The 23,346-nt window shown below is 42.6% G+C and overlaps 4 protein-coding genes across 8 annotated transcripts; 3 read left to right on the forward strand and 1 right to left on the reverse strand.

The window, feature by feature from the left end:
• Positions 1-34: 34 nt before the first annotated feature.
• Positions 35-3,102, reverse strand: Vsp37A (Vacuolar protein sorting 37A). The gene is made up of 5 exons (XM_033481517.2): positions 2,818-3,102; positions 2,194-2,383; positions 2,007-2,121; positions 1,425-1,946; positions 35-1,331 (listed from the first exon to the last, which is right to left on the reverse strand). The coding sequence occupies exons 1-5, from the start codon at positions 2,904-2,906 to the stop codon at positions 985-987; spliced, it is 1,263 nt and encodes a 420-aa protein (XP_033337408.2). The 5' UTR covers positions 2,907-3,102; the 3' UTR covers positions 35-984.
• A 1,065-nt stretch (positions 3,103-4,167) lies between these two features.
• Positions 4,168-12,533, forward strand: Gpo1 (glycerophosphate oxidase 1). 3 transcript variants are annotated; one of them, XM_033481527.2, is made up of 12 exons: positions 4,168-4,334; positions 6,978-7,104; positions 8,052-8,208; positions 8,272-8,494; positions 8,566-8,729; positions 8,804-8,916; positions 9,014-9,207; positions 9,284-9,672; positions 9,939-10,189; positions 10,255-10,602; positions 10,708-10,806; positions 11,503-12,533. In XM_033481527.2, the coding sequence occupies exons 2-12, from the start codon at positions 7,018-7,020 to the stop codon at positions 11,635-11,637; spliced, it is 2,160 nt and encodes a 719-aa protein (XP_033337418.1). In that variant the 5' UTR covers positions 4,168-4,334; positions 6,978-7,017; the 3' UTR covers positions 11,638-12,533. The 3 variants fall into 3 exon arrangements, with proteins under 3 accessions (XP_033337418.1, XP_033337417.1, XP_076378085.1); XM_033481526.2 differs by lacking the exon at positions 10,708-10,806 and adding an exon at positions 10,856-10,957; XM_076521970.1 differs by lacking the exons at positions 4,168-4,334; positions 6,978-7,104; positions 10,708-10,806 and adding exons at positions 7,514-7,983; positions 10,856-10,957.
• A 254-nt stretch (positions 12,534-12,787) lies between these two features.
• On the forward strand, positions 12,788-19,311 carry LOC117226811 (uncharacterized). Of its 2 annotated transcripts, none has more exons than XM_076521963.1 (11): positions 12,788-14,467; positions 14,986-15,191; positions 15,271-15,564; positions 15,649-16,039; positions 16,106-16,290; positions 16,427-16,516; positions 16,589-16,891; positions 17,302-17,539; positions 17,678-18,155; positions 18,230-18,524; positions 18,622-19,311. In XM_076521963.1, the coding sequence occupies exons 2-11, from the start codon at positions 15,156-15,158 to the stop codon at positions 18,781-18,783; spliced, it is 2,472 nt and encodes an 823-aa protein (XP_076378078.1). In that variant the 5' UTR covers positions 12,788-14,467; positions 14,986-15,155; the 3' UTR covers positions 18,784-19,311. The 2 variants fall into 2 exon arrangements, with proteins under 2 accessions (XP_076378078.1, XP_033337412.1); XM_033481521.2 differs by having other exon boundaries at positions 12,789-14,467; positions 15,640-16,039.
• Positions 19,312-20,010: 699 nt separating this feature from the next.
• Positions 20,011-23,289, forward strand: LOC117226814 (uncharacterized). Of its 2 annotated transcripts, none has more exons than XM_033481532.2 (5): positions 20,011-20,382; positions 20,647-20,832; positions 20,911-21,200; positions 21,291-21,921; positions 22,678-23,289. In XM_033481532.2, exons 2-5 carry the CDS (start codon positions 20,679-20,681, stop codon positions 22,764-22,766), a joined length of 1,164 nt encoding a protein of 387 aa, XP_033337423.1. In that variant the 5' UTR covers positions 20,011-20,382; positions 20,647-20,678; the 3' UTR covers positions 22,767-23,289. The 2 variants fall into 2 exon arrangements, with proteins under 2 accessions (XP_033337423.1, XP_033337421.1); XM_033481530.2 differs by having other exon boundaries at positions 20,012-20,382; positions 21,273-21,921.
• Positions 23,290-23,346: the final 57 nt, after the last annotated feature.

The following is a 23,346-nucleotide window of genomic DNA, read 5'->3' on the forward strand; positions in this document are numbered from 1 at the left end:
CAAAAACCATCGTGAAAAACGATCGTGAACATCATACGGTCGAATTTATATTTCTTTTTATTAAAAATTTGGTGTTTTCTTTTTTTCCTTCTATTCTTAAATTATTTACAACTTACGGTTTCTACGCGATCATCTCCATATTCGCCAACGCAAAACACGTGTTGCTGTTTCGCAGATCGTGTTACTTTTAATTAACAGGACAACTAGCAAGAGGATTACAATACATACACACTATAATTTTTCTTTAGAAAAAAGACGAAAGCATATTCACATTCTCCAAACTTCGCACACGCTTCTCTAGTTTCTTCTTTTGTCCAATCTCTACGTTGTATTAGGAACATTCTTAGGATAAGTAATTAACATCACCGAAATAGCAAAATCTTTGAAAAAACGTTACCGTTCTAATACGTATCCGTTGTTTTCCCGCGCACACATCTTCTAATTTACATAGTAAAAGAGATGCTACGCAATGAAAACATGCTGAATTCCATTCAACAAATACGTTCTGCACGGAAGGATAAGTACATCTGAAATCGAATCGATCTCTGCGGTTACACACATATATTAGTCTCTTTCGCACAGACGCGCAGCCCCCCCCCCCTTCTCTTTCTTTCTTATCGTACCATTTCAGGCGCGCACAACAATTTTTTCGAATCGATTTCCAGCTACAATTTATTTCCAATCATTCGTTTGGAATGCATGAACACGGTGTATCGAACTAATTTCGACTCAGCTCCGATATGTAGCAAGCGGTGTGATGTAACGTAGCATTATGTTGTAAAAGTGTTTCTCTGTCAGCGAGGTGCCTTAGCCATTATAGTAGAATATATTTTTGTCTGCATTTCGTAAATTTTTCTGGTAAACACGAATGCCATTCGAATTCACAGTATCGTTTAATTTAACTAGGCGTTATTTACACAGTTTGTTCGATTTGATAGAAAAAAAAAAGAAAAACTGACGATTATACACGCTGCTGTTATGCTTTTAATAACCGGCCCGTTTCAATTCGTTCAACTGATGCGCCAGCTTCTCCTCCTTGGTTCTCCGCGCTTGACCCAACTTCCGACACTCAATGTACGTGCCGAGGAAACGTTCCACGTCTATTTTCCTATTGAGAAAATCTTCGGCAATCCGTTCGCTTTCTTCGTGGCTCTCGTCTGCCGCCTTTCTCAGACATTCCTTTATATGGTCCGGAGTGAACACCTCGGACAGTTTATTGTATCGTTGTATCAGCTGATCGTATCTAGCCTTCAGTGCAGCAACAGTCTGCACTTTATTCGCTACGTCAGACTGCAATTCTCTAAGCTCAGGTTCTTTGACAATGTTGGTCTCTGAAAAACAAGTTGGTAGAGGTCAGCGATTTTCGAACCGACAAACAATTGAAAATATCGAACTGTGCAATGACAGGGATTCAAATAACTTGCCGGCAGTTTTTTGGACCCAATCTATCGCGTCGTCGATGGATGCGTGAACGTCTTTCAGCTCGGAATGTTTGTTCAAGAACTCGTCCAACCTATCGTCGTCCTCGCTGAGTCGCTTCAATTCCTCATTGCTCAAGTTGTTCAGTTCTGGAAACACAACGCTCTGCGGAGCTTTGGTCTGCAGCTGATTCGTCAACGAGTGTTGATGATAGTTCGCGTTCACGTAATGTGAATTCAAATACGATCCTTGGTTGGAATTGTATCTTGTTGGTTCGCTGACGTGTAACGACTGGTTCCTAGAGCCAGAGAGATTATACGAATGCTGCGATGGTGACCCGAATTTTGTGCATCCGTCCATGGCATACTGGGTGCCTGCATTTGTTTGATTATAATTATAAATACAAGAACTTGTACTAGCTGACGAGAATTGTGGGTACTGCGTGGCATGATAAGAATTGAACGATGTCTGCGGGATTTCGGAGTAGTGTTGCAGGGAGTACGACGGGGAATTTCTTCCTTGTAAATCTGTAATAGCGTAACGCAAAGATTAAACACCAAATAATTTGGATGCTCTAGAAAGCTTACCTCTATGCGATGTAACAGGTCCTGGAGAGACATCTTCCAGTAATTGCGGAGGATTTTTACTGAACTCTCTGATAATTGCTTGAACAACTCGACCAAGATCGCTGTGCACTGTAAACTATAGTAAACACGACTGTTACGGTCTCCGCTGTGTTCCGAGAGGTAGAAATATCGGTCTGAAAGATCTTACGTTAAGTAGTCCCGGCGCACTTGTGATTTCACTGTATTCGTTGCACCAAGGATGATTCACAGGTGGAGAAACCCTAAGCACTGGCTTTTCCAACGGAAACTCCGGTGACAAAGAGACCATGATAGCCATTCTCCTTTCCCCAGCGTTGAATTGTACCTGATATTCGACATCTTCCCTTAATTCTACCACACTGAAACACAACAGAAAAAATATAATAAAGCTCTATTTTTTCAAACAAAAGGGGGAAGCAGTATTTCATGCTCGTCGTTCTACCGAAAAATTTGTGCATACAATATGTAATTGAAATCGCATAAAACGTAATCGAGAAGCAATCACGCGAGTAGGTCATACATCAAGAACGATGATATCAATTCTCGCGCAAATAAAAAACTGGATGTCAATTTACGTCTGCCTCTGGTCCATTGCGTTCGATTATTGAGTCACCTAATCAAGGAAACGGTTATTCATGCATTTCAAGAAGCGATTCCAAAGGTTCCCTGTCGAAAAATCTACTACGATGCTGTTGTTAGAAAGAAAAAACAAAAAAATGGAGAACAGATTCGTTAACGGAAGTAAGGTTAAAAATGGGAGAGAGGTTACACAGGACTGTCCGAATGGTCTTACTTGTCGTTAAAGATTTTCAGCGTGTCGATCTGCCGTTTTCTCTTGACTGCGACATTCTCATTTTCGCCACGGAATATTCGCGATATCATTTAAAAGCGTGAAGTGTAGATAAAACATTCGCTTATCCTTCGACCTCACTGTCAAAGCAACCATCCAGCAGAACAGCTGTTTCCTTGGCCCTCTCTGGTCGCACTTCCCAGAAGGGGAATTATTGTCACGATCTCGACGTCCAGTCCAGTACTTACGTATGTATAGCTGCCTATAACGCGGTATGTTTCGTACTCGCTCACTCGACCCACTACGTATGCATTTGTATGTCTATATATGCATGATAGTATAAGTCATACAGTGTCGCGCGGATAGTACGCCGTCAGGAGTTTCAGCGAATATAATTTCTTCATTTGCGAGATTGTAGAAACTAGCCATTTTTCATATGGAACGTCGACCTAGTGTCACGCACTCGTTGCACGCAATAATAAACGGAATACGTTTTTAATATAGATTTCATAAACGACTGTGGGAAGATCATTTATTAATGTGAATCATTACTTAAAGACAACGTAGGACGGATGCATGCATTCATCCGCTGCCGAAGGAACAGCTCGTAAAAAAAATTGAATTTTCAAATCAATTCGTTATAAAGGATTTTTAGTTTTATGTTCCAATATTGAATATCGAGTATTGAAAAAAAGTTATTCATGCCACTCCTTTCATAATGTTCCATAAGTAACAATGCAAATTCCGACACGAAATTTCTGCTGCTTTGAAACGTTCGAATAGCGCCAGTATCCATGCAGTGGCAATATACCCCAAACTGTTGGGCGGTATGACCGACGCAAAAGTGCGGTTGATAATTTCCACGCCTTCTAACACAAAAGTTTGCAACTAATTGGTAAACTATTTTATGATAAGTTAAAATTTTATCGATCAGATGTAACTTTCGCTTCCGTTAATAGACATTGCATGTTCTGTATTGTGTGAATAATTTGTACATACCGAGAATTAAATAAGGTTTCTTTTCGGTACGTGGTGCGCGCATATCCCGCGCAGCCACAGTTGCCTGTCGGTATCGCTTGTTTACCAGCTTGAGTGATTCACCACGGATGGCGCCATCGTGGTCGGGCTGTGGCGGGCTATTTGAATTAGAAATTGACGGAAAAGGGAAGCGTTTGTTATCGAATCTGCTGATCGAACTGACCGGCATTGATATGTAGTACGTTTCTTGTCTAAGTAATCAAATATTTATAAACGCGTCTCGAGAAATGCGAATAGGGGATAGAAATTTGCAGCCCTCTAGTGGTTAACGTGTGTTCGCGACGGTGTCGCCACATTTTCACAGCTCTTGTCTGATTCCGATCGTTCACTACACTACGGTCTGCTCGGTCGTGTGAATCAGTGAAATGTGTACCGGCATCCTCATCGAATATGTACACCGTTGAATCGTATTGTTAGTTCGGCGGTTATCTGTTTTTTGAGAACCGGACAACAGAGAGTAGCCATCGTCGATTACTTTCGCAGTAAGTGTTTGATACATTATTGGCGATACAAATGATTTTCAAGTCGTTCATTCGCGAAATGACATTCCATTTATTGTTAACTGTATTAGTCGTCGTTGACGCAACGACGCAGTCAGTATTTCAGCACTCCGTTAATTATTGTTCGCACAAAGATACCAGCCTTTTATTCCGCCAGGATTTTCATAACCTAACTCGAATCACTGTAACCCGTTGAAATGAAAAGGTAAAGCATTCGATCAATTTGTCAATGAAACGATATTAGTCTATCTATAGTCTAGAAACAATATCAGTCTAGACTCGTTTTACTGCATTCAAGAAACTCAAAATTTCAGTGACGTTCTTTCGGTGCTACGGGTTCTCTCGATCTTATTAAAGCACATATCTATAACATAGAAATGAGAACGCGACGATGTAAGTGACATATGAAGGAATTTGGCACAGGATTCGCGGGCTGGCTATTTTCAAACACAGCCTTACGACATATTTACGGCTTTGTATTTTATCACAGTTTGTTCGTATTTCAAGGTGTCTTTTCTGTACGAAGAGACATAGAGGAATAGGATGTCCAGGTATTGTCCTCGATCGCAGGCTTTCGTTTCCTCGCTTTTCGAGCGTTTTATTATAGAATACATCATCTTTTCAGCCAAGTCTATCCTCCCCCCCCCCTCTCTCTCTCTCTCTCTCTCTCTCTCTTTCGATGTGCGTGCATATACGTATGTATACGCATACTCAAAGAAAGATGACTAGGGAAATGAAGAACACTGGATCTGGCTGGTTATCCGATCGTGTCAGCTTACATAATCCCCACGTGCTTCGAGGACTGTCAAGGTCTCTTAAACAGTGTCATGTGAATTATTTTTCGACACACGATCTTACCGAGCGAGTACGCGACATTTCACGCACGCACACACATGCTTCACGGTCTTTCTCTTCGCGTAAAACCTGGGTTAACAGGAACTTAGAAATTTTCAGATTCGTATAATAATCAATTATTGGGACAAATGAAAAAAGTGTTTAACGTTTGTCGGCCAGCGGGATTAATTGCCGAATAGTATTATTACCGTCATCCGACGAATGGGAACGATAACATCAACTGCATACGTTTCCCGAGTCGGAGGTAGACAGACCCCTCTCCAGTGGCTTTTTCCTGCGTCACGTTGCTTACGCTAATTAGCCTGTACTGTATTAATTCGAACAATAAAACATATACTATGCTGTTCAACGAGCAAATTCGCATAGACAACGCAAAAAAAAACTTCTCTTTAGACGGTTCACCTTTGACACAACAGTCGCCTTAGACGCCTGCGCACACCTGATCGAAAATCTGCAAACGAATCAAAGATTTTCCGACGGGTCCTAATACTTATCCAAATTATTTATTAATTGGAATATAACCGTTACGACGGAATTTATTCAATTTCCTTCAGTCTCGTGGAGACACCTTCTACGATAGATTCTCCCCAATTCGCACTCGGATTGTGCATAGAAAAGGACAATTTGGGAGGAGGAGATACGATTGTTCGAGCCTTGCGTCTCGTTTCAATAGCTGTCGACGATCGCCTTTTCTCAAATTGTCCATTTTTGTGCACAATCCGAGCGCGAATTAGGGATGAATTATTACTAGAGAGAAACTACTGCTCGTCTATCTAACACGCGACACGCTTTATCTCTGCGATTACGAAAAATCGTACACGCAATCTAATGCACGCAGTCCGCTTCTGATTTTCTGTAATCGCCCGATGTCTCGACATTGGGAATATCATTCAACTGGGCACATTGTTATCGAGAGAGAGAGAGAGAGAGAGAGAGAGAGAGAGAGAGAGAGACAACTGTACAAGAAATTAGGTCAGGAGATTTCTCAAAAAACATAATAACTATTACCGTTTTCTAACAATTCATTTCGGTTGTAATATCCGAGATTTTTCTACGATACCACGGCCCGTGCTACATGATTACGGACGTGATTCGTGACCAGAAAAATCGATACTGTCACGTACGATCAGCTGCGGATGAAATATCATGATGGAACGTTGGAAACGTTGCCAATCTCGATCGATCTTTTAAACTTAAATTGTGGACCGTGCAAGAGCCAACGAACCATTCGAATCTTTTGGCTCGTTCGATGGTCGTGTATCGGATTCGCACACACGTACGCGAGCACGCACGCACGCACGCACGCCAGGCACTCGTGACTCGTGACTCGTAACTCGTGTCGCACCTGTTGACACACTGCCAAATATCGGGCAAAGTGACTCATTAACCTGTTGGCTAGTTAACAACGAATTATCTCGTTACTCGTACTCGATGGTTTTAGCTTTAGGTAAGTGTCGGGTGAATCAGAAAATCAAATATTGAATACTGGAATTGTAACTTACTGAAAATAGAAGGGAACGGAGACACGATAAGGCGTTCAATTAAAAGGATTTCCAAAACGTAATAAATAGACCTAGACATGATGTAACAAGGGAAAAAGCAGCCGAAGGTAATCGAAAACGATAAGATACGACGATAGAAGCTATCAGATTGATATTTTCCACGCCAAGTGTGAACTTGGTGAAGAGTACTCGTGCGCGCAGAGGGAGAGGGAGAGAGAGAGAGAAAGAGTACACGCATCGCTAATTGTTTCATATTTTCTGCTTACAGATCTTTCCTGGAAGATTGTCGCGGCTAGAAGCGACGAAGAATGGCATCGTTGAAGCTGCTGGTAGGGGTGACGAGTGCCGTAGGCGCCGGTGCACTCACCTCCTACATGCTCAAGTCCGACAATGTCGTAAGTATCGTCGACGCGAGTCGATGGAATTTCATGGAAAACGATATTCGCATCGACTAGTTCTACCGCTTCCGGAATTCAGATGTAGCTGGTTAGTCCGCCGAAACTAGAAGCTAGGAGGAAGGAAATTAAGTCCGTCCGATATCTGCTGTGGCTGGTGGTCAAGGTTGCACAGCACGGTGTCTCGTGGTCAGCCAGAGGTCGCACGGCCAGCGAGACAAGTGCCAGGCCAGACCAAAGCCAGACCGATTGCGAACCAGGTTTATTTCGAACACGATCGTTGATTCGAAAATCACAACTGGTGCGTCGTTCGTCGGCTAGCGAAGAAAACAGATTAAGTAACTCCGTTGTCGCATAGTCGAGGCACACGCGTCCACGAAGTCTAATCGAGTTTAAGAAATCAGTTTATCTCGCCTAACCGTGAACGCAATTGATTCGATTAGTTAGCCGACTAAAATTGATTCGGCCAAGGCTGCCGCGACGAGTCAGCGAGATCAGCGTACCGCGCTCTGCGATAATTATGTTGCGTGCCATCGCTAACGTGCCGACAAATCGTTCTCAATTCCTTCTCGCCCCTACAAACGGTGCGACTCCTATGGGTCGAAAGCTTCGCAGTGGACGGGAAATTGATGGTAATTTTTATGGTAGAACATTTCCAAGCATAAGTAATGCGCTAAAGTAATTTAAGCGACGAAAAGCGTATTTCCGGATCGCTGTGCGTTCGTTGAACGCCGGCTGAACACTGATTTCCGTATCATTAATACATTGGCTAACGCATCGAACAATCGGTTAGCCCGTCTTCGCTGGCGGATGCTAAAATAGTTACTCCGGTTCGAGTTGATTAAAAATATCTCACCCGGCGTGCGTGTACGCGTGTACGTACGTATGTATGTATGTATGTATGTATGTATGTATGTATGTATGTATCATCGCTCCCCTTGTTGCAGGTATATACGGAAAAATCGAAAACCAGACCAACAAAAAGACCTCTACCGACCCGCGAGGACCAAGTCAAGACCCTGAAAACTCATGGCGAATACGATATTCTTATCGTCGGCGGAGGAGCAACTGGCGCAGGATGCGCCTTGGATGCCTGTACACGAGGTAACGATAATGCGCGGCTTTCCTGGAAACATTGTATCTTATACGCACGATTTGCTCGCACAGGTCTGAAGACAGCTCTGATAGAGGGGGATGATTTCGCATCCGGCACTTCGTCGAGAAGCACGAAACTGATTCACGGGGGAGTACGCTATCTACAGAAAGCCATCATGCAACTGGACATGGAACAGTATAAAATGGTCAGGGAGGCGTTACAGGAGCGCGCCTCGATGCTCCACAACGCGCCCCATTTGGCTCATCCTTTGCCCATCATGTTACCGGTTTACACGTACGTCGAGCATCGCTTGAAAATTCGGCATTCGCAAAATCCGTTTATTATACTCGTCTTTGCTCGAACAGGTGGTGGCAAATTCCTTACTATTGGTTCGGCATAAAGATGTACGATATCGTCGCTGGATCAAAAACGGTCAAGTCGTCGTACTTCCTCAGCAAATCGAACGCGTTGGAACTGTTCCCGATGTTGAAAGGAGATAAGCTCACAGGAGCCATCGTCTACTACGATGGTACGCTGTGCCTTTCTTTTCCGTCGGCACGTGTCGATCGTTATAATCTCCTTGTACCTTTTCGATGGATTCAGGTCAGCAGGACGACGCCAGGATGAACTTGGCGGTAGCTCTGACCGCGTCTCGACACGGTGCGACGGTAGTGAATCACGTTTCGGTTGTTAATCTCTTGAAAGGTCTCGATAAGGTACTCCCATCGATCCGTGCTTGTTTGTTGCTTGTTAGTTGTAGAGGTTATATTATAGACCGCGCTCTTATCTTTGTGAAATAAATTCTTGTCGAAGGATGGCAATCGAGTACTGACCGGCGCTCGCGTCAGGGACGAGCTTACCGGAGAAGAATGGGACGTGAAAGCGAAAGCGATTATAAACGCGACCGGGCCGTTCACGGATCATATCAGAAAAATGGACGATCAGAGCGTCAAAACTATTTGCGCACCCTCTTCCGGCGTTCATATCGTTCTTCCCGGTTACTACAGGTAAACGATCCTCTAAGATTCTATCGAGTTCCCAAAACCGAACCACTCTATTCATTGTAGTACACGTTTCTTACAGTCCCGACCAAATGGGTTTGCTAGACCCGGCAACCAGCGACGGCCGTGTTATCTTCTTCCTTCCCTGGCAGAAGCAAACTATCGCGGGAACGACCGATTTGCCCTGTGACATCACGCATAATCCCCGGCCGACCGAGGACGAGATCATGTTCATCCTACACGAGGTCAAGAATTACCTGAACCCGGACGTTGAAGTGCGTCGAGGGGACGTGCTGTCTGCGTGGAGTGGCATCAGGCCGCTCGTCTCCGACCCGAACAAGCCGAACACGCAATCGTTGGCTAGAAATCATATTGTACATGTTAGTCCCACGAAACTAATCACGATAGCCGGTGGCAAATGGACAACTTATAGAGCGATGGCCGAAGAAACGATCGACGAAGCCATCAAAGGTACTTCCTTATGATCCACGCGCACGCACATATTCGCTTAACTTTAAGTTAAGTTGGGTCGTTTCCGCGCGAGCGCCTGTAGCCTGGCAACCCGATGTACAACGGCGCGCCCGTGGCATAGCAACCCGATGTACAAACGATGCACAACGACGCGTCTCCCGGTCCAACTCCGTTCTATCCACGAGTATTCCCACAATTTAAAGTTTCAACACACATTCGCGATATTATTGAAATTTTACTAATAATTCCGTGACGAAATTGTTCAGCTTGCAGCTTAACACCGGAGAGACCCTGTCAAACCAGAGAACTTCTTCTGGAGGGCGCTCATGGCTGGGGACCAACCATGTACATCAGATTGGTACAAGATTTTGGACTGGAATGCGAAGTTGCCCAACATTTGGCCAAGAGCTACGGGGATCGAGCTTTCGCCGTGGCCAAGATGGCTTCTCTCACAGGCAAACGGTGGCCGATCATCGGCAAGAAGATTCATCCTGAATTTCCGTATATCGATGCCGAGGTGAGATATTCGACGAATCCGTTCGATCCGAAACCGATTGGACCGATCGTCTAATTGACTTTTAGATTCGATACGGAGTTCGTGAATACGCAAGGACAACTATAGATATGATCGCGCGAAGATTGAGATTAGCGTTCCTCAACGTTCAAGCGGCGCAGGAAGCCCTTCCGGGTATCATAGACATAATGGCGGAAGAACTGCACTGGTCGGAGGACGAAAAGAAGAAACAGCACAAAATTGCCAGCGATTTCCTTGCCAACGAAATGGGTTCGATGGTGAACCGTGCTTCTCGCGACAAGATACCCATCAACCTAACCAAAGAAGAGATACAGCTGTACATCAAACGTTTCGGTATCATCGATAAGGATAACAAGGGATACGTATCCATCAATGATATCAGGCGAGGACTCAAGGTACGTATAAACTATACGGTATCGTACTTACGCGTACAATACTTCTTTTTTTCTATTTCTTTTCTCTTCCTGTCCACTGGGTATCATGTAATTGTCAATGTCCAGGTACTTGACATTAAGCTAACAGAAGATGAGATGCACACTTTGCTCAATGAAATTGATCTCAATTACAATGGGCAAATGGAACTACAAGACTACCTGCAGGTAAATAGACAGAACATCCATTTAATAGTTACCATTTTACCATTCACAGCTCTTCGGTGACAAGGAAGTACCTGGCGAAGAGCTTCATGAAATTCTACGCGAAATCGACACTAATATGAACGGTCAAGTCGAATTGGACGAATACCTTCAGGTCTGTGATAGCTCGCACGCAGATTTTCAATACAGTTCTGCTGCTTTCATATATTCCTTTTGTTGCATAACATTACGATCTTTCTCTTTCGTCCGATACAAAGAGTAACATCGCAAGACCTGATGGATATCAATACTCGCACATAATGCTCCGAAAAAGAAACTAGAACGCGGTTTCAGTAACAACGAACTTCTTACCCTTCTTTTCTATCGTCTTTTATTTGCACGAATTGCGCTGTTCTATCCCCTTTGCATTTATACTACTACAGACTTACGTTTGTTGCCTTAGTAGCAAGGAACGTTGCCTAACGTGTAGTGTCTTTTGTTTTCTGTTGCGATGTGTGTCTTACACTTACACTATGCTGCTTTCTTTTTCTTGTGTAAGTTGTTTTGTTTAGTATTATGCCGCTCTTGTGCCAAATAGCGGCGAAACTTGTTTCAGACTTTTTCTCCAACTATTGGTTTTTGTTTGATTATTATGATAAGCCCCCCCCCCCCCCCCCGTAACGATAGGAAGCTGTATTTACTTTGCTTTTTTCTCTATAGATGATGTCGGCCATCAAGTCCGGACATGTGGCGTACTCGCGTTTCGCAAGAATGGCGGAAATGGAGGAGGCGCAACACGAACAAGAAATATTGAAGAAACAAATCAGCGTCGAAAGATCGGGCGGTGGACTGTGAAGAGGTTCAAAGAATGCAGCGTCGTACGAAAAGAAACACTTGCGATGCGTGACTAAAGGCATCGAGAAACCATGACGCGATAAACTGTTTATCATAGATAATCTTAATTCACCCCCAGACACGTTCGAGTATAGCCCAGTTTAGTACAAGTGTTCCAGAATCACTTGATATTTCGTACTTTCTACACCAACTTCTAATCGCAATCAACCTCCAAGCTCAAACAAGAACTACATAGACGGTATCTGCTTAGTTTTTAACAGTGAAAACGGCAAGGTCGTAAGAATTTCAAACGTTAATGTAAATATCTTGTATACAGCGTCTTAAACGCACTACGTTATCGCTGTGCCGTGTCTGTATATACGTTTTCTGCAAAATGCACCACGATCAAGATACATACGTCGATGATCGATTATACCGGTTATGATCTATGTGAAATTATACATTTGATCTCGCATTGTAAACTTTCATGTGTAAGTAACAGAAACGCTTGCAACCCGTTACAGGTGACAGGCATTTTAACGATCATAATCATTCAAACTATTTTGCAACTATGAAAATGGAACACGGTGCGGAATTACGACAAGAACGATGTACCACGAATAGTCTTGTCTTTTTACATTGCACACAACAGTCCTGTACTACAGGTTAATTTATGCCGTAGTATAACCTTACTTTTTAGTATTCGATGAGATGATTTTATTTATAAATTATATTCATTGTTAATGTTAGAAAACCGATCTATATACATGTTATTTAAATAACTCCTTATTTAATTCATTATCTCTAACATTACAGAACCACGACAACGCGTACACCTATCCTGTGTTGGACATTAATTTATTTCGCTATCATTAGCCATTATCATTGACTTAATAAAACCCTTAATTAAACTATCATTAGGCTGAATATATGCATTTTACCACTCCTTGGCTTTCCCGACTGTCAAGTTTACGCTCTTAGCATGACTTTAACGTCGCGACTGCCTATTCAGCGATCACAGAAATTTGATCAAATCGAAACAATTTATTTAATAAAAACAGAAACTAAATCACAATTTCTGACTCTTGGATTTTATTGATATTTCCATCGCTCGGAAAGTGGAGTGACTGATTAATACCTACAAAAACATAATGTATGTAAGTAGTTCGACAGAGTTGTATACATAACCTTAAAAAACGAATCGCACGAATGTGTAGCCTACATGGTGCAAATATATTAGAACATTAATTGACACTAGTGTACTGTAAAACCTTTAAAAAAAAAATAGAGGAGAGGAACGTTGTTAAATGCGGTAAGAAAAAGGGGCGGCGGCATAACAGGGTGAGCAGTGCTTCTCGCTTCTGTGTTTCTGCGATTCAGGCGTTACGGTTCCTGAATCACGACCCCGACGACGAAGGCAAAGGTAAAAGAATGAAAGAAAGAACACATGTCCGACAACGATGCCACGCCGTTGGCCATGTCATGACCTCCGGTACAGCTTGAGACTTGACTTCAACTTGAGGCAAAGGCTCAGGGGTACAAGGGCTCGCGAGGGCTGAAAGGATGAATGGTTGAAAGTTTGAAAGGCTGAAGGCTGAAGGCTGAAGGCTAAAGGCTGAAAGGCTGAAAGCAGACTGCGTTCAGAGGGGAGCAGAAAGAGGGGAAAGAGGAGCGCGGCAGCTCTGCTAAAAAGAGGGGAAGGAAGGCCAGAGAAAGTAGGAGGTGTGCATCGTTTATCCCTCTTTGACGGGGTGGGCGTCCGACGGCTGCTGCGTACGCCCCTGTCTAACGAACCTCTGCTCGTCGCCGGCAATCGCGATCCAAGCGCGACCAATCAGAGCGCTCGTTCGTTGGTCTCGCGGACAGCGACGTTGCCACCTTGTGTACCGCCCCACGGCGAAAGTAGTCGTCTCGTAGCGGTATTCGTAGCCCTGTTTTCGCGAGGGACGGCCGACCAACACACGTTGTCGTGGACGCGGAATACGTGCACGTGTTGAATCACGTTGGAAATTCGATCGCGTGCGTTTCAGGTGTTCTAAGATAAGAGACGGTCCCCACGGTTTATCGAGATCAAGAGAAGCTTTCGATTCGTTACGAAGAAGGAAGCTTTGCCACGCCGGAACGGGGATATCGGCTCGACCGCATCCACGGTCGATGCTTTTGGCGGCAACTTCGAACGTAGCGTCGACTCGGGCTCGTTCGTTCTGTCGTACCATCGTCCACATCGTCGTTCGGTTTCGTTTCGTATGACGGCAACGCCAAGAAAATGGAAAACATCGAGCAAAAAAGGAAAATTGTGAATCGCTGATCAATTGGTTGGATCGTTCGGGGTGATTCAGGGTGACGGGTAGTACGCTCGCGCGCATCCACTCGGTGTATAGTATATGTATGTACATAGTGTAAGTGTGGCCACGTACGTTTGCCTCCGTGTGTGCGCGTGTGTGCTTGTGTGCAGCTCTCGAATATGTAGATCCGTGAAACACGCATCTAACGACGATAACCGGTGGTAAAACGAACCTTGTGCTGTTCAAGGGATGAATCCGCTATAATAGACTGTCCGTGATTCCTAATCGAGACGCGACAGGAATCAGGAACAATCGAGTCGACGACGGCTCCCTGTGTTCTGTAATATGGCCGCCTCGAGACTGTCTCGAGCCCGAGCCAGAGTGATCCGATCAACCGTGTAGCAGAGGTGGCGAAATATTCGCTCGACCGAAGGGTAGAAGGCAGTGGCGGGAGGCAGTGTGGACGTCTCCGCGGAGAAACACGTGCTAGTTCGCGAGTTAGGTGGAGTCCCATGCGCAAAGTGGGTGGAGGCTGCATCGTGAGGCTGGCTTCCCCGTTATCGCAGGTATGCGAGAGTGTGTGCGGGCTATGAGCCGACCAGCGCGACCGAGTGGGCGGGTGTGACGACATACGTCGCGCGCCTCCGCGCCTGTGTGTCGGTCACTGTCGGTGGGTATGCGCGTCCTTGCCACGGCGTGTGATATTTCGAGAGGCGGGTGGGGCGGCAGGAACAGGGGCGTAGAGAGGCGGTCCTCGATCGGGTTCTCGAGGAGTGCTCTCTGGCCTTCTTTGTCTTCGGAGTGTGGTCTTTGCACGTGTCGATATACATTTCAGTCGGTGAAGCTTCTTAAGAGTACGCCCCGTACCCCGTGTAGTCGTAGGTTTCGTTGACGTCCAGCCGGGCGCCGGCCGCGTCTTCTTTCCAATGTCCGAGCTTCGGGTATAAGGATCGCGCGAGATGCGTTTCTCCTCGATCCGAGAACTAACGAACCGACTCTCCTGATATATGTTCTTTTAATAAGTGCTCGACGCCGCGACGGCTACCTACCATAAAAGATTTCTAAGAAAAAGATGAATTTTCAGATCAAACGCTCGTGGAGCGAGCGTTTTCATGTACCACGGACTAAGTAGACGGCTCGGTTTCGTTCAACGAAGGATGAATTCCTAGCAGAAGAGTGTTTTACACGTAAAATTAACGTTGACGTTCGGGTTGTTGGTTTGGTTCAAGGAAATACACGTTCGATATATTCAACATGAAACGGAGCGTGGATGGGAGGAACATCTCTCAGGTAGGATATAAATCTTTCGGGAAATCGAGCGAAGTGAAAATCATTGAACGCTAACAAACTGTATTACGTTGATCCGCAGGAGGAGATCGAAGACCATGATCCCCTACAGGTGCAACAGCAAGACGAGGCTGAACAACAGCAACAGCAAATGGAACAGCAAACTGCCCAACCTCAGATTCGTTTTTTAAGCGCAAACGTTCTGCAGCAATTGCAACAACAACAAGATGTTCAGCAACAAGCGCAACAGCAACCACAAGTCATTACGTTGCAGCAGCTGCAAAATTTCGTGCCTTTACAAGCTCAGCAGCCTCAGCATGACCAACAGAGAGCCCAAACCATTTCTGTGCAGTCGTTGCCGCAACAATTCTTGCAAGTAAGTATATACCGTAATTACTTACCGTCGAATAAATAACTGAACGTGCTTAAATATATTATGTAACAACCTTAGGGTGCTCAGTTAATTAGTACTCAGGCTCAAGCTGCGCTGCAACAGCAACAGCAACAAACGCAGCAACAGCAGGCCCAGCAACAACCGCAGCAACAGCCGCAACAGCAACTTAGTTACAGCGTAATACCACAGATGCAAACGGTTAATATCGACGGCCAGGAGGCACTCTTCATACCATCGTCTGCTATGTCGGCGACAGGAGGGCACCATCAAACTCAGCCAACTATGCAATTTGCTACAGCTAATGGTCAACAGGTTCAACTCGCTAGTCAGCAAGTACAACTGGCGAACGGTCAGACTATTATTACTCCCCAACCTGTCAGTTTGATAAGAGCACCCAACGTCTTTCCTACTTCCATCATACAAAATATCACCGGGCAGACTGTACAGCTGCCGACAGGTACGTATTGTACACCTATTAAACATGTAACAATTTAGCAACGGCATAATACAATTCAAATTGTAGGGCAAAGCGTACAAGTTAGGCCCCTCCAATTTCCTATGCAACACGTTCAGCAGACTGTGCCTGTACAAGTGCCGGTCACTGCTAGCAATGGACAAACTGTCTATCAAACAGTGCATTTTCCTGTTCAAGCATTGTCTAGCGTTTTTAATGTGCCTACAACACAAATGATACCACAAATTACTCAGGTACGATTGCTCGAGTAGCAAGAAGCACGAGCGTGCTTTTTCTGTAGTTATATTTACATTAGCAAGTTATATCGCATATATATATATATATATATATATATTATTTATGATTTGACGTTTACTCGTTTGCTCGCAGCAAATACCGCAAGTGGCGCAAATAATCACGCCAAATGGACAAATTCAACAAGTTCAAATTGCCAATTTGCCGCAACTTCAAAGTTTACAGGTGACTAGCGAAGGAAACATATTTTATACTAAAATATATTTACGTTTCTGTTAAACGGAGTCCATGTTACAGAGTCAACAAGTAACTCAGGTGGCTCAACAGGTTGCGCAACAACAAGCACAGCAGCAAGTGGTACAACAACAAACCCAACCACAGGTATTGCAATCTGTACAACAGCAACAACAGCAACAAGCTGCGCAAGCCCAAGTACAACAGCAACAGCAGCAACAGCAACAAGTGCAACAGGTTGTGCAACAAGTAATACAGCAACAGCAACAACAACAGCAAGTTCAACAAGCACAGCAACAATCGTCTGCTCCATCCTCCACCGTAGCAACTTGGAGTACAACCGTAACAACTCCGAGCAATGTACAGGTAAAACAATATAAATGTAAAGATAGTAGGTTTTTAAAACTATTCTATTTATTACTAAACAGTGACGCACACAAAATATAATACAAAAAGACAGTAAAACAGTATACAATAATAATTCTCGTAATCGCGCGCCGAGGTTGTAAACCGTGTTCGTAAGCTGCGTTCGTTATATTATAATTCCGTAGCGTTATCCGTATCGTAAACCGTATTCGCATTCGTGATCGTAGCCATATTCGTAAATCGTAATCGTAATCTTATTCGTAAGCGTGATCGTAAATTGCGTGTTGATATTCGTCGCGTTGATATTCTGCCTCGTGCCCTGTGAGTACAGCCTTTTTTTGATTGTCGATCTCTAATCAAATTATTGCATACAGCATTATTAGTTTAAAGATTCGCATGAATTTGCACAGGTACTTGGAATTGGTGCGCTTGGAAGACCGGTTGCAGCGGGCGGTAATGTAATCACGACGAAGGATGGTCAAAAAATTGACGTGCAAACGTTGTCAGCTCTGACAAGACCACCAGAATCTGTCGAAGGTGATATAAAAGTAACCAGTATCGATGCCAGGCAATTAGCTAGTGGTCAAGTTATACATATTCCTGCTGCTCAATCAGCACAGCCCACTGTACAACCTATTACGATTACAGGCATGTTATATTAATGACAATAATATTTTTGCAATAGATGAAGAAATAGATGAAGAAACGCGGGTTGTATCATTCCTACGCTTCTCTATATGTTTCTTTCTCCACACAATACCAATATATCGTATTCGTATGTTACAGGAACTCAAGCTCAACAATTAACTTTAATCCCTGCCTCTGCATTAGCAAATTTGACTGCCCAACAAGGCAATATGATGAGAAGCGTTGGTAGCGGCAGTATAATGCAGCTACAACCCGCTGCTGGCATGAATGCGACCAATGGTTTTCTTCAATCGATACCCGTGCAAAATATCCCAGGTTTGGGTAATGTGCAAGTTATACCTGCAAGTGCACTTCAACCTGCAACAGTGCAAGCTTTACCCGCGACTGCAGCTGCGCCTATCGTGGCTGCTCCAACGGTACAATTAGACTCAAACGATCCAACAAAATGGCAGATCCTTCAAACTCTTCAATCAAACAACACATTAACGACGCCTACGCCTACTTCGCATCAACATCAAGTGACCACCGCAGCATCCACGAACGTGGAAAGTGATTCCAATAAGCAACATAGAAGAAGAATCGCTTGCACGTGTCCCAATTGCGGCGATGGTGATAGGTGAACCACCATTGCTTATCGTATTATCCTGGTAATGCAACTACATTTTTAATAAACATGATGTCGTTCCACAGAAACAGAGACATGACCAGAAAACGACAACACGTTTGCCACATAGCCGGATGTAACAAAGTCTACGGAAAGACCAGCCACTTGCGAGCTCATTTGAGGTGGCACACAGGTGAACGACCATTCGTTTGTAGTTGGATATTCTGTGGTAAAAAATTTACTAGATCGGACGAGCTTCAAAGGCATCGTAGAACTCACACTGGCGAGAAAAGATTTCAATGTCCCGAATGTACGAAAAAATTCATGCGGTCGGACCATTTAACAAAACACATAAAAACGCACACGAAGATTCGAAGTACGGTAAGGAAAATAGTGAATCAACTGGCCTCGAGTCTGCAGATTAATCCAGGACGTATTAGGAATTAGAAGAACTCATTTTAACTTTCATATATTGCAGGAAGCAGCTACTTCAACGCAGGAAGGCTCGTCGGACAGTCAATCTTCCACTGAAGAGAAAATCATTATTGCTCTTCATAAAGAAGAACAATCTGATATAGTTATTTCAGAGCCAATGGACGACATTAAAGCTCAACCAACGAATCATGTAACGAACGAGTAAAATCGGATTACTTGTGCAGTGTGAAGATTCCACTGCCTTTGAGATTTTAGATGAATATGTTAATTGGATGATGGTTGGTTGGTTGAGTGGTTGGTTGGTTGGTTGGTTGGTTGGTTGATTGGTTGATTGATTGGTTGATTGATTGATTGGTTGGTTGGTTGGTTGGTTGGTTGGTTGGTTGGTTGGTTGGTTGGTTGGTTGGTTGGTCGATTGATTGCTCGTTTGGTTGGTTGGTTGGTTGGTTGATTGGTTGGTTGATTGTTGTGTAACCAGCATCAAGAAAAGATTTTTATTAATAAACGCAACGTTGAATTGTTTACGGCGATTTACAAAGATTATTGCAATTATTTTCTGCAAATGAACAAAGCAAACAGAAAGCAGAAACTTTTTACAGGGATTATTGTAATTCATAGTGCATAGAATATATTTTTATATTGAAATGATCTGTAAATATGTATATAATGTATATTAATTGTAAAAATTTTTGCACAAAAAGAATTTTACACTTATAAACCGTTTTTTATATTATGACTCATAGATATGATTCAGTTTCTCACCTTATTTTAACAAAATTTTTACAGCGTCTAGAGACAATTTGTTACATTCAATTAATCTTCTCAAGCATAGTTTTTAAATACCAAATTTAAATGTAAAGAGTAATCGCGGATGAAAGATGTGAGAATTTTGCAGTTTTACGAGATCAATTATCGCTTTTGGTTTGTATAAGTGGAAATATTGAAAAATTACTTTGTGAGGGTAATAATTTGTACTTCTTGCACGAAATATTATTGTACGTTAATTATAATATTTATTTAAAGGGGCTGCGTTTTACATGCATCTCAAATATGACGTAAGTATTGTTTTTCTTTTTTACTGTCCTAGCATTCAACCCATTGTGTGCTACAAATATTTTTTCTTTATTGTTCTTAGAAATCAATGAAATTATTTATTGTTTTATCAATCTTTTACTAAACCAAAAGAACAGTAATTACATTACAATCATTAGGAAAGATGGATCTGTTGTTTTATTTTATGTGTCAGAGATAGAGGAGTATTAGGGTGTCATTAAAAAAAAATGATAACATAAGTTTTAAGTTTCATGATTTAGAATTTAGAAGCGCTGTTATAAGATTTCAAGATGGATTTCTTGAACGGAAACCGACGCTGCACAACTATTTCCTACGACCAATCACAAAATGGTTAGACGAGAAATACGCCTTTCTTATTTCGCTTCCCAGACTCAGGTGTGGTACATGTTGCGGTAGATATGTGGAATACTGTATGCTGTGTCTGTGTGTATTAAATTCAGGCGCATTCGACGTATACAGTTCGATCGAATCTAACTCATCGATGCTGTAAACAAACGGATAAGAATTATCGGTATGTGCTTAAACTTGACTATTCGTTCGTACATCGAGTTCACATTGACTTGCGTCCGTACAAAGTATCGATATATTTGAATGCGCCCGAGTTCTGGAAAATTTTGGAATGTCGTGGCCGTGGGTTCCGTTCGTTCACACTGAATCAAAGACTGACACAAAGTGCGGTAGTTTTAAAGATCGTGCCGCTGTAGAAAGAAGATTCTATTGTCAATTTTAGGTAAGCAATTCGAACTCTATGCTTTTCCTGCTCGAAATATTCACCTTGATAAAGAAATATTTGAACATTGACGAAAAACGTTCGGTTGAACATAGAAATTATTTCTATGCTAACCTAATTCTACCGTTTTGCCTGTAGGTCTAATCTTATCTTTTAATATGTACTTCAGCCATTATGTCGTTTACCACCCACGACTTAAGTCGAGCCTGCGAAAACCGCATCGTGTTTTTTCAAATTAATCGATTGATTTATACGTTTCACCAGGAATACCAAATATTTTTGTAAAAATTTGAAGAATGCCTGCACCACCACCTCCTCCGCCTCCTACACTCGTTGCATCTAGCTCCAGTCCTGGTGACCAAGATAGAAATTTGCTACTTCAATCGATTAGAGCTGGGAAAACTTTAAAGAAAACTGTAACTGTAGATAAAAGTGGACCTGCGATTAGTGGTACGTTGCTACTCTATACGTTTTGAATATATGTGTTGTTTGTAATTATATTTATGTGGACTATTCTTCGTTTGCTAGGTAAAGTAAAAAACGAACCACGAAATTTGAATAATAGGGAGACTAATAATTCTAATACGATAACCGGTAGTATTAGCAATTCAAATAATGGAGGACCTACAGGATTAGGTGGATTATTCTCTAGCGGTATGCCAAAACTGAAGCCCATAGGACCTAGACCAACTTCGGGTGAAAAGGATAGAAGCAACGTCAATAATACGAATTTTAATCAATCGGCAATGCCGAGCATAAAACGCGGTCCACCTCCGGTTCCACCACCAGCTACTCAGAAGCCGCAAGTATTTGGTCAGGTACGAGTTCTAGAAAATATACCGATTAGAATCTATAAGTACACTTTGAGGTATTAGTGATTCACGTTTCAGAAATCCAATTTAATTCAGGGTCAAATTGTTATGGATTCTTCAAATGCCAATACAGAAGTATCCAAAGGATTTGGGAAACCCATTCTTGCACCCAAGCCACCTTCGACACCATCCGGTACAATGCACAAGCCATCTCCTCCCCCAAAAAAGTTAAACTTGACGACAGGAGCAAGCGTGTCGAGAGCACAAAGTATGCGGTTGCTTAGATCGCCACCTGTGCTCACACCGACACCGCCATCTTTGCATCAATCGCAAGATTGTTTAAACGAAAGTCAATCGAGGCCAACAAATCGAGTTCTTAGACCTCCGGTAGCGAAACCTCCCTCTCCTCCTACTTCCAGAACGAGTAACTCGATTAGTGCGGCAACAAGGGTCGCGCCTCCACCACCGTCTAGAGTAACGGTTACTGCTCCTTGCATACCGCCACCTCCTCCTCCACTTCCACATCGACCTGCTGTTCATCAGAGGCTTGCTCCACCACCGCCACCACCACCGACACCTCCCACAAGAAGTTCTTCTATGCGCAACGGTCAAACTATGGGTACCCTAGATCTGGAAGTACGATTCGCAGACATGTTTCATTCTATTGCAAATTTTCCACCACCGGAGCCGTTTAAAGGATTACCAAAAGTCTACAGCAGCAGAAACGGTAAGGATAATAAAATCGAGTATCGGTCGCCTACATTCTTAAATTTTACCATTAGGCGGTATACTTCCGAATTGTTTCTGTAACATTTCATCCTCGGTCTACGGTTACCAAAAGGTAACTTACACTAGGAACCGAAAAACTTGTCGTTAAAAATAGGTTTTGAAAAATTAATAAATAAAGCTGAGGATTATTAGAATTATCGTCAATTGTTGTTATCAGTTGTTAAAATGGTCCGTCATCCGAGGGTAAATTTTGCATAAATATATCCTGTATACTCGTGCATTTCTGAAGATATAAGACAAAGCTTACTCATTTCTCATCTTGTATGATTTAACACCAAGTGAGTCACCGTTAATACTCCATGCATGATCATGTTGATTCAACAGTAATCATTTATTTCCGAACGTAGTGCATGAAGATCATAACTTTTCACATTGTCTGTAAGTTCTAACATCAGAGACTATATTTGCATCGGGCAATGAAAATTTAGTATACAGAATAAACATGTACGATCTGATATTTCACACATTCTACACACTAAATAAACCACTTGTACACGGTTTCGATTAATACGCATCGCATAAAGGATTACCGACACTAGGCTAACTTCTAAACCTTTTGACATTAATTGCTTGCTTACATATTTAATGCATGAGTATCATCATAGAGATAGCAATTGTTAAATGAAACTACATGTATACAATAATGTTTCTACTCTGTAAAAGGAAGATAGTAAAAAATGTTTGCAAATTACAGCTGCAAAACAGCAGGCTCCTGCACCACCCCAACAAGCATCTTCTATATCTAATACAATGGTACCATTAAATACATCATCCGGGGGTTAACTGTGGCAATATAAAATGAGACTTCTCTGGCACATCAAATATTTTCGAGCAATTTATTTTATTTATTGCATTACACGATAGTTTTAATAACATTTGGAACGTTTCTACAACGAAATGCAAGTCTAAGTAGACGAAATTAGATGGAAAAGAAACGGAAATAAAATAATTATATTATAATCGTAATTACACGCGTCGCGAAACTTTTGTTTTACCGGAAAAAAGTCTTTAGTTTCTCTCGTAAATATTATTGTTGTGGTACAAGACTGCATTAAATTGTAACATCGTAATGGTGTCTGAAATTGTGTACATTCACATAAAAACTATGTGAAATAGTTGTATGGTATTTCTGAGAGCAATGAAGAATTGCAATAATAATATGCTAATTGATCGTGTATATTTATCAATGTAAACTTCTAACGGTTTTTATAAGAAAAACATAGAATATTATATACTTTTATTTATAACAACGACCTTTTATTATTTACTAATGTACAATATTAAATATCAGAACTTTTTAGATGTAGTTATTGTATCTGGCAGTGAAACAATGTGATACTTTCCTAATCCTACTAGTTGTGAA

The sequence above is a fragment of the Megalopta genalis genome, chromosome 5, assembly GCF_051020955.1.
Source record: "Megalopta genalis isolate 19385.01 chromosome 5, iyMegGena1_principal, whole genome shotgun sequence".
Classification (NCBI taxonomy): Eukaryota; Metazoa; Arthropoda; class Insecta; order Hymenoptera; family Halictidae; genus Megalopta; species Megalopta genalis.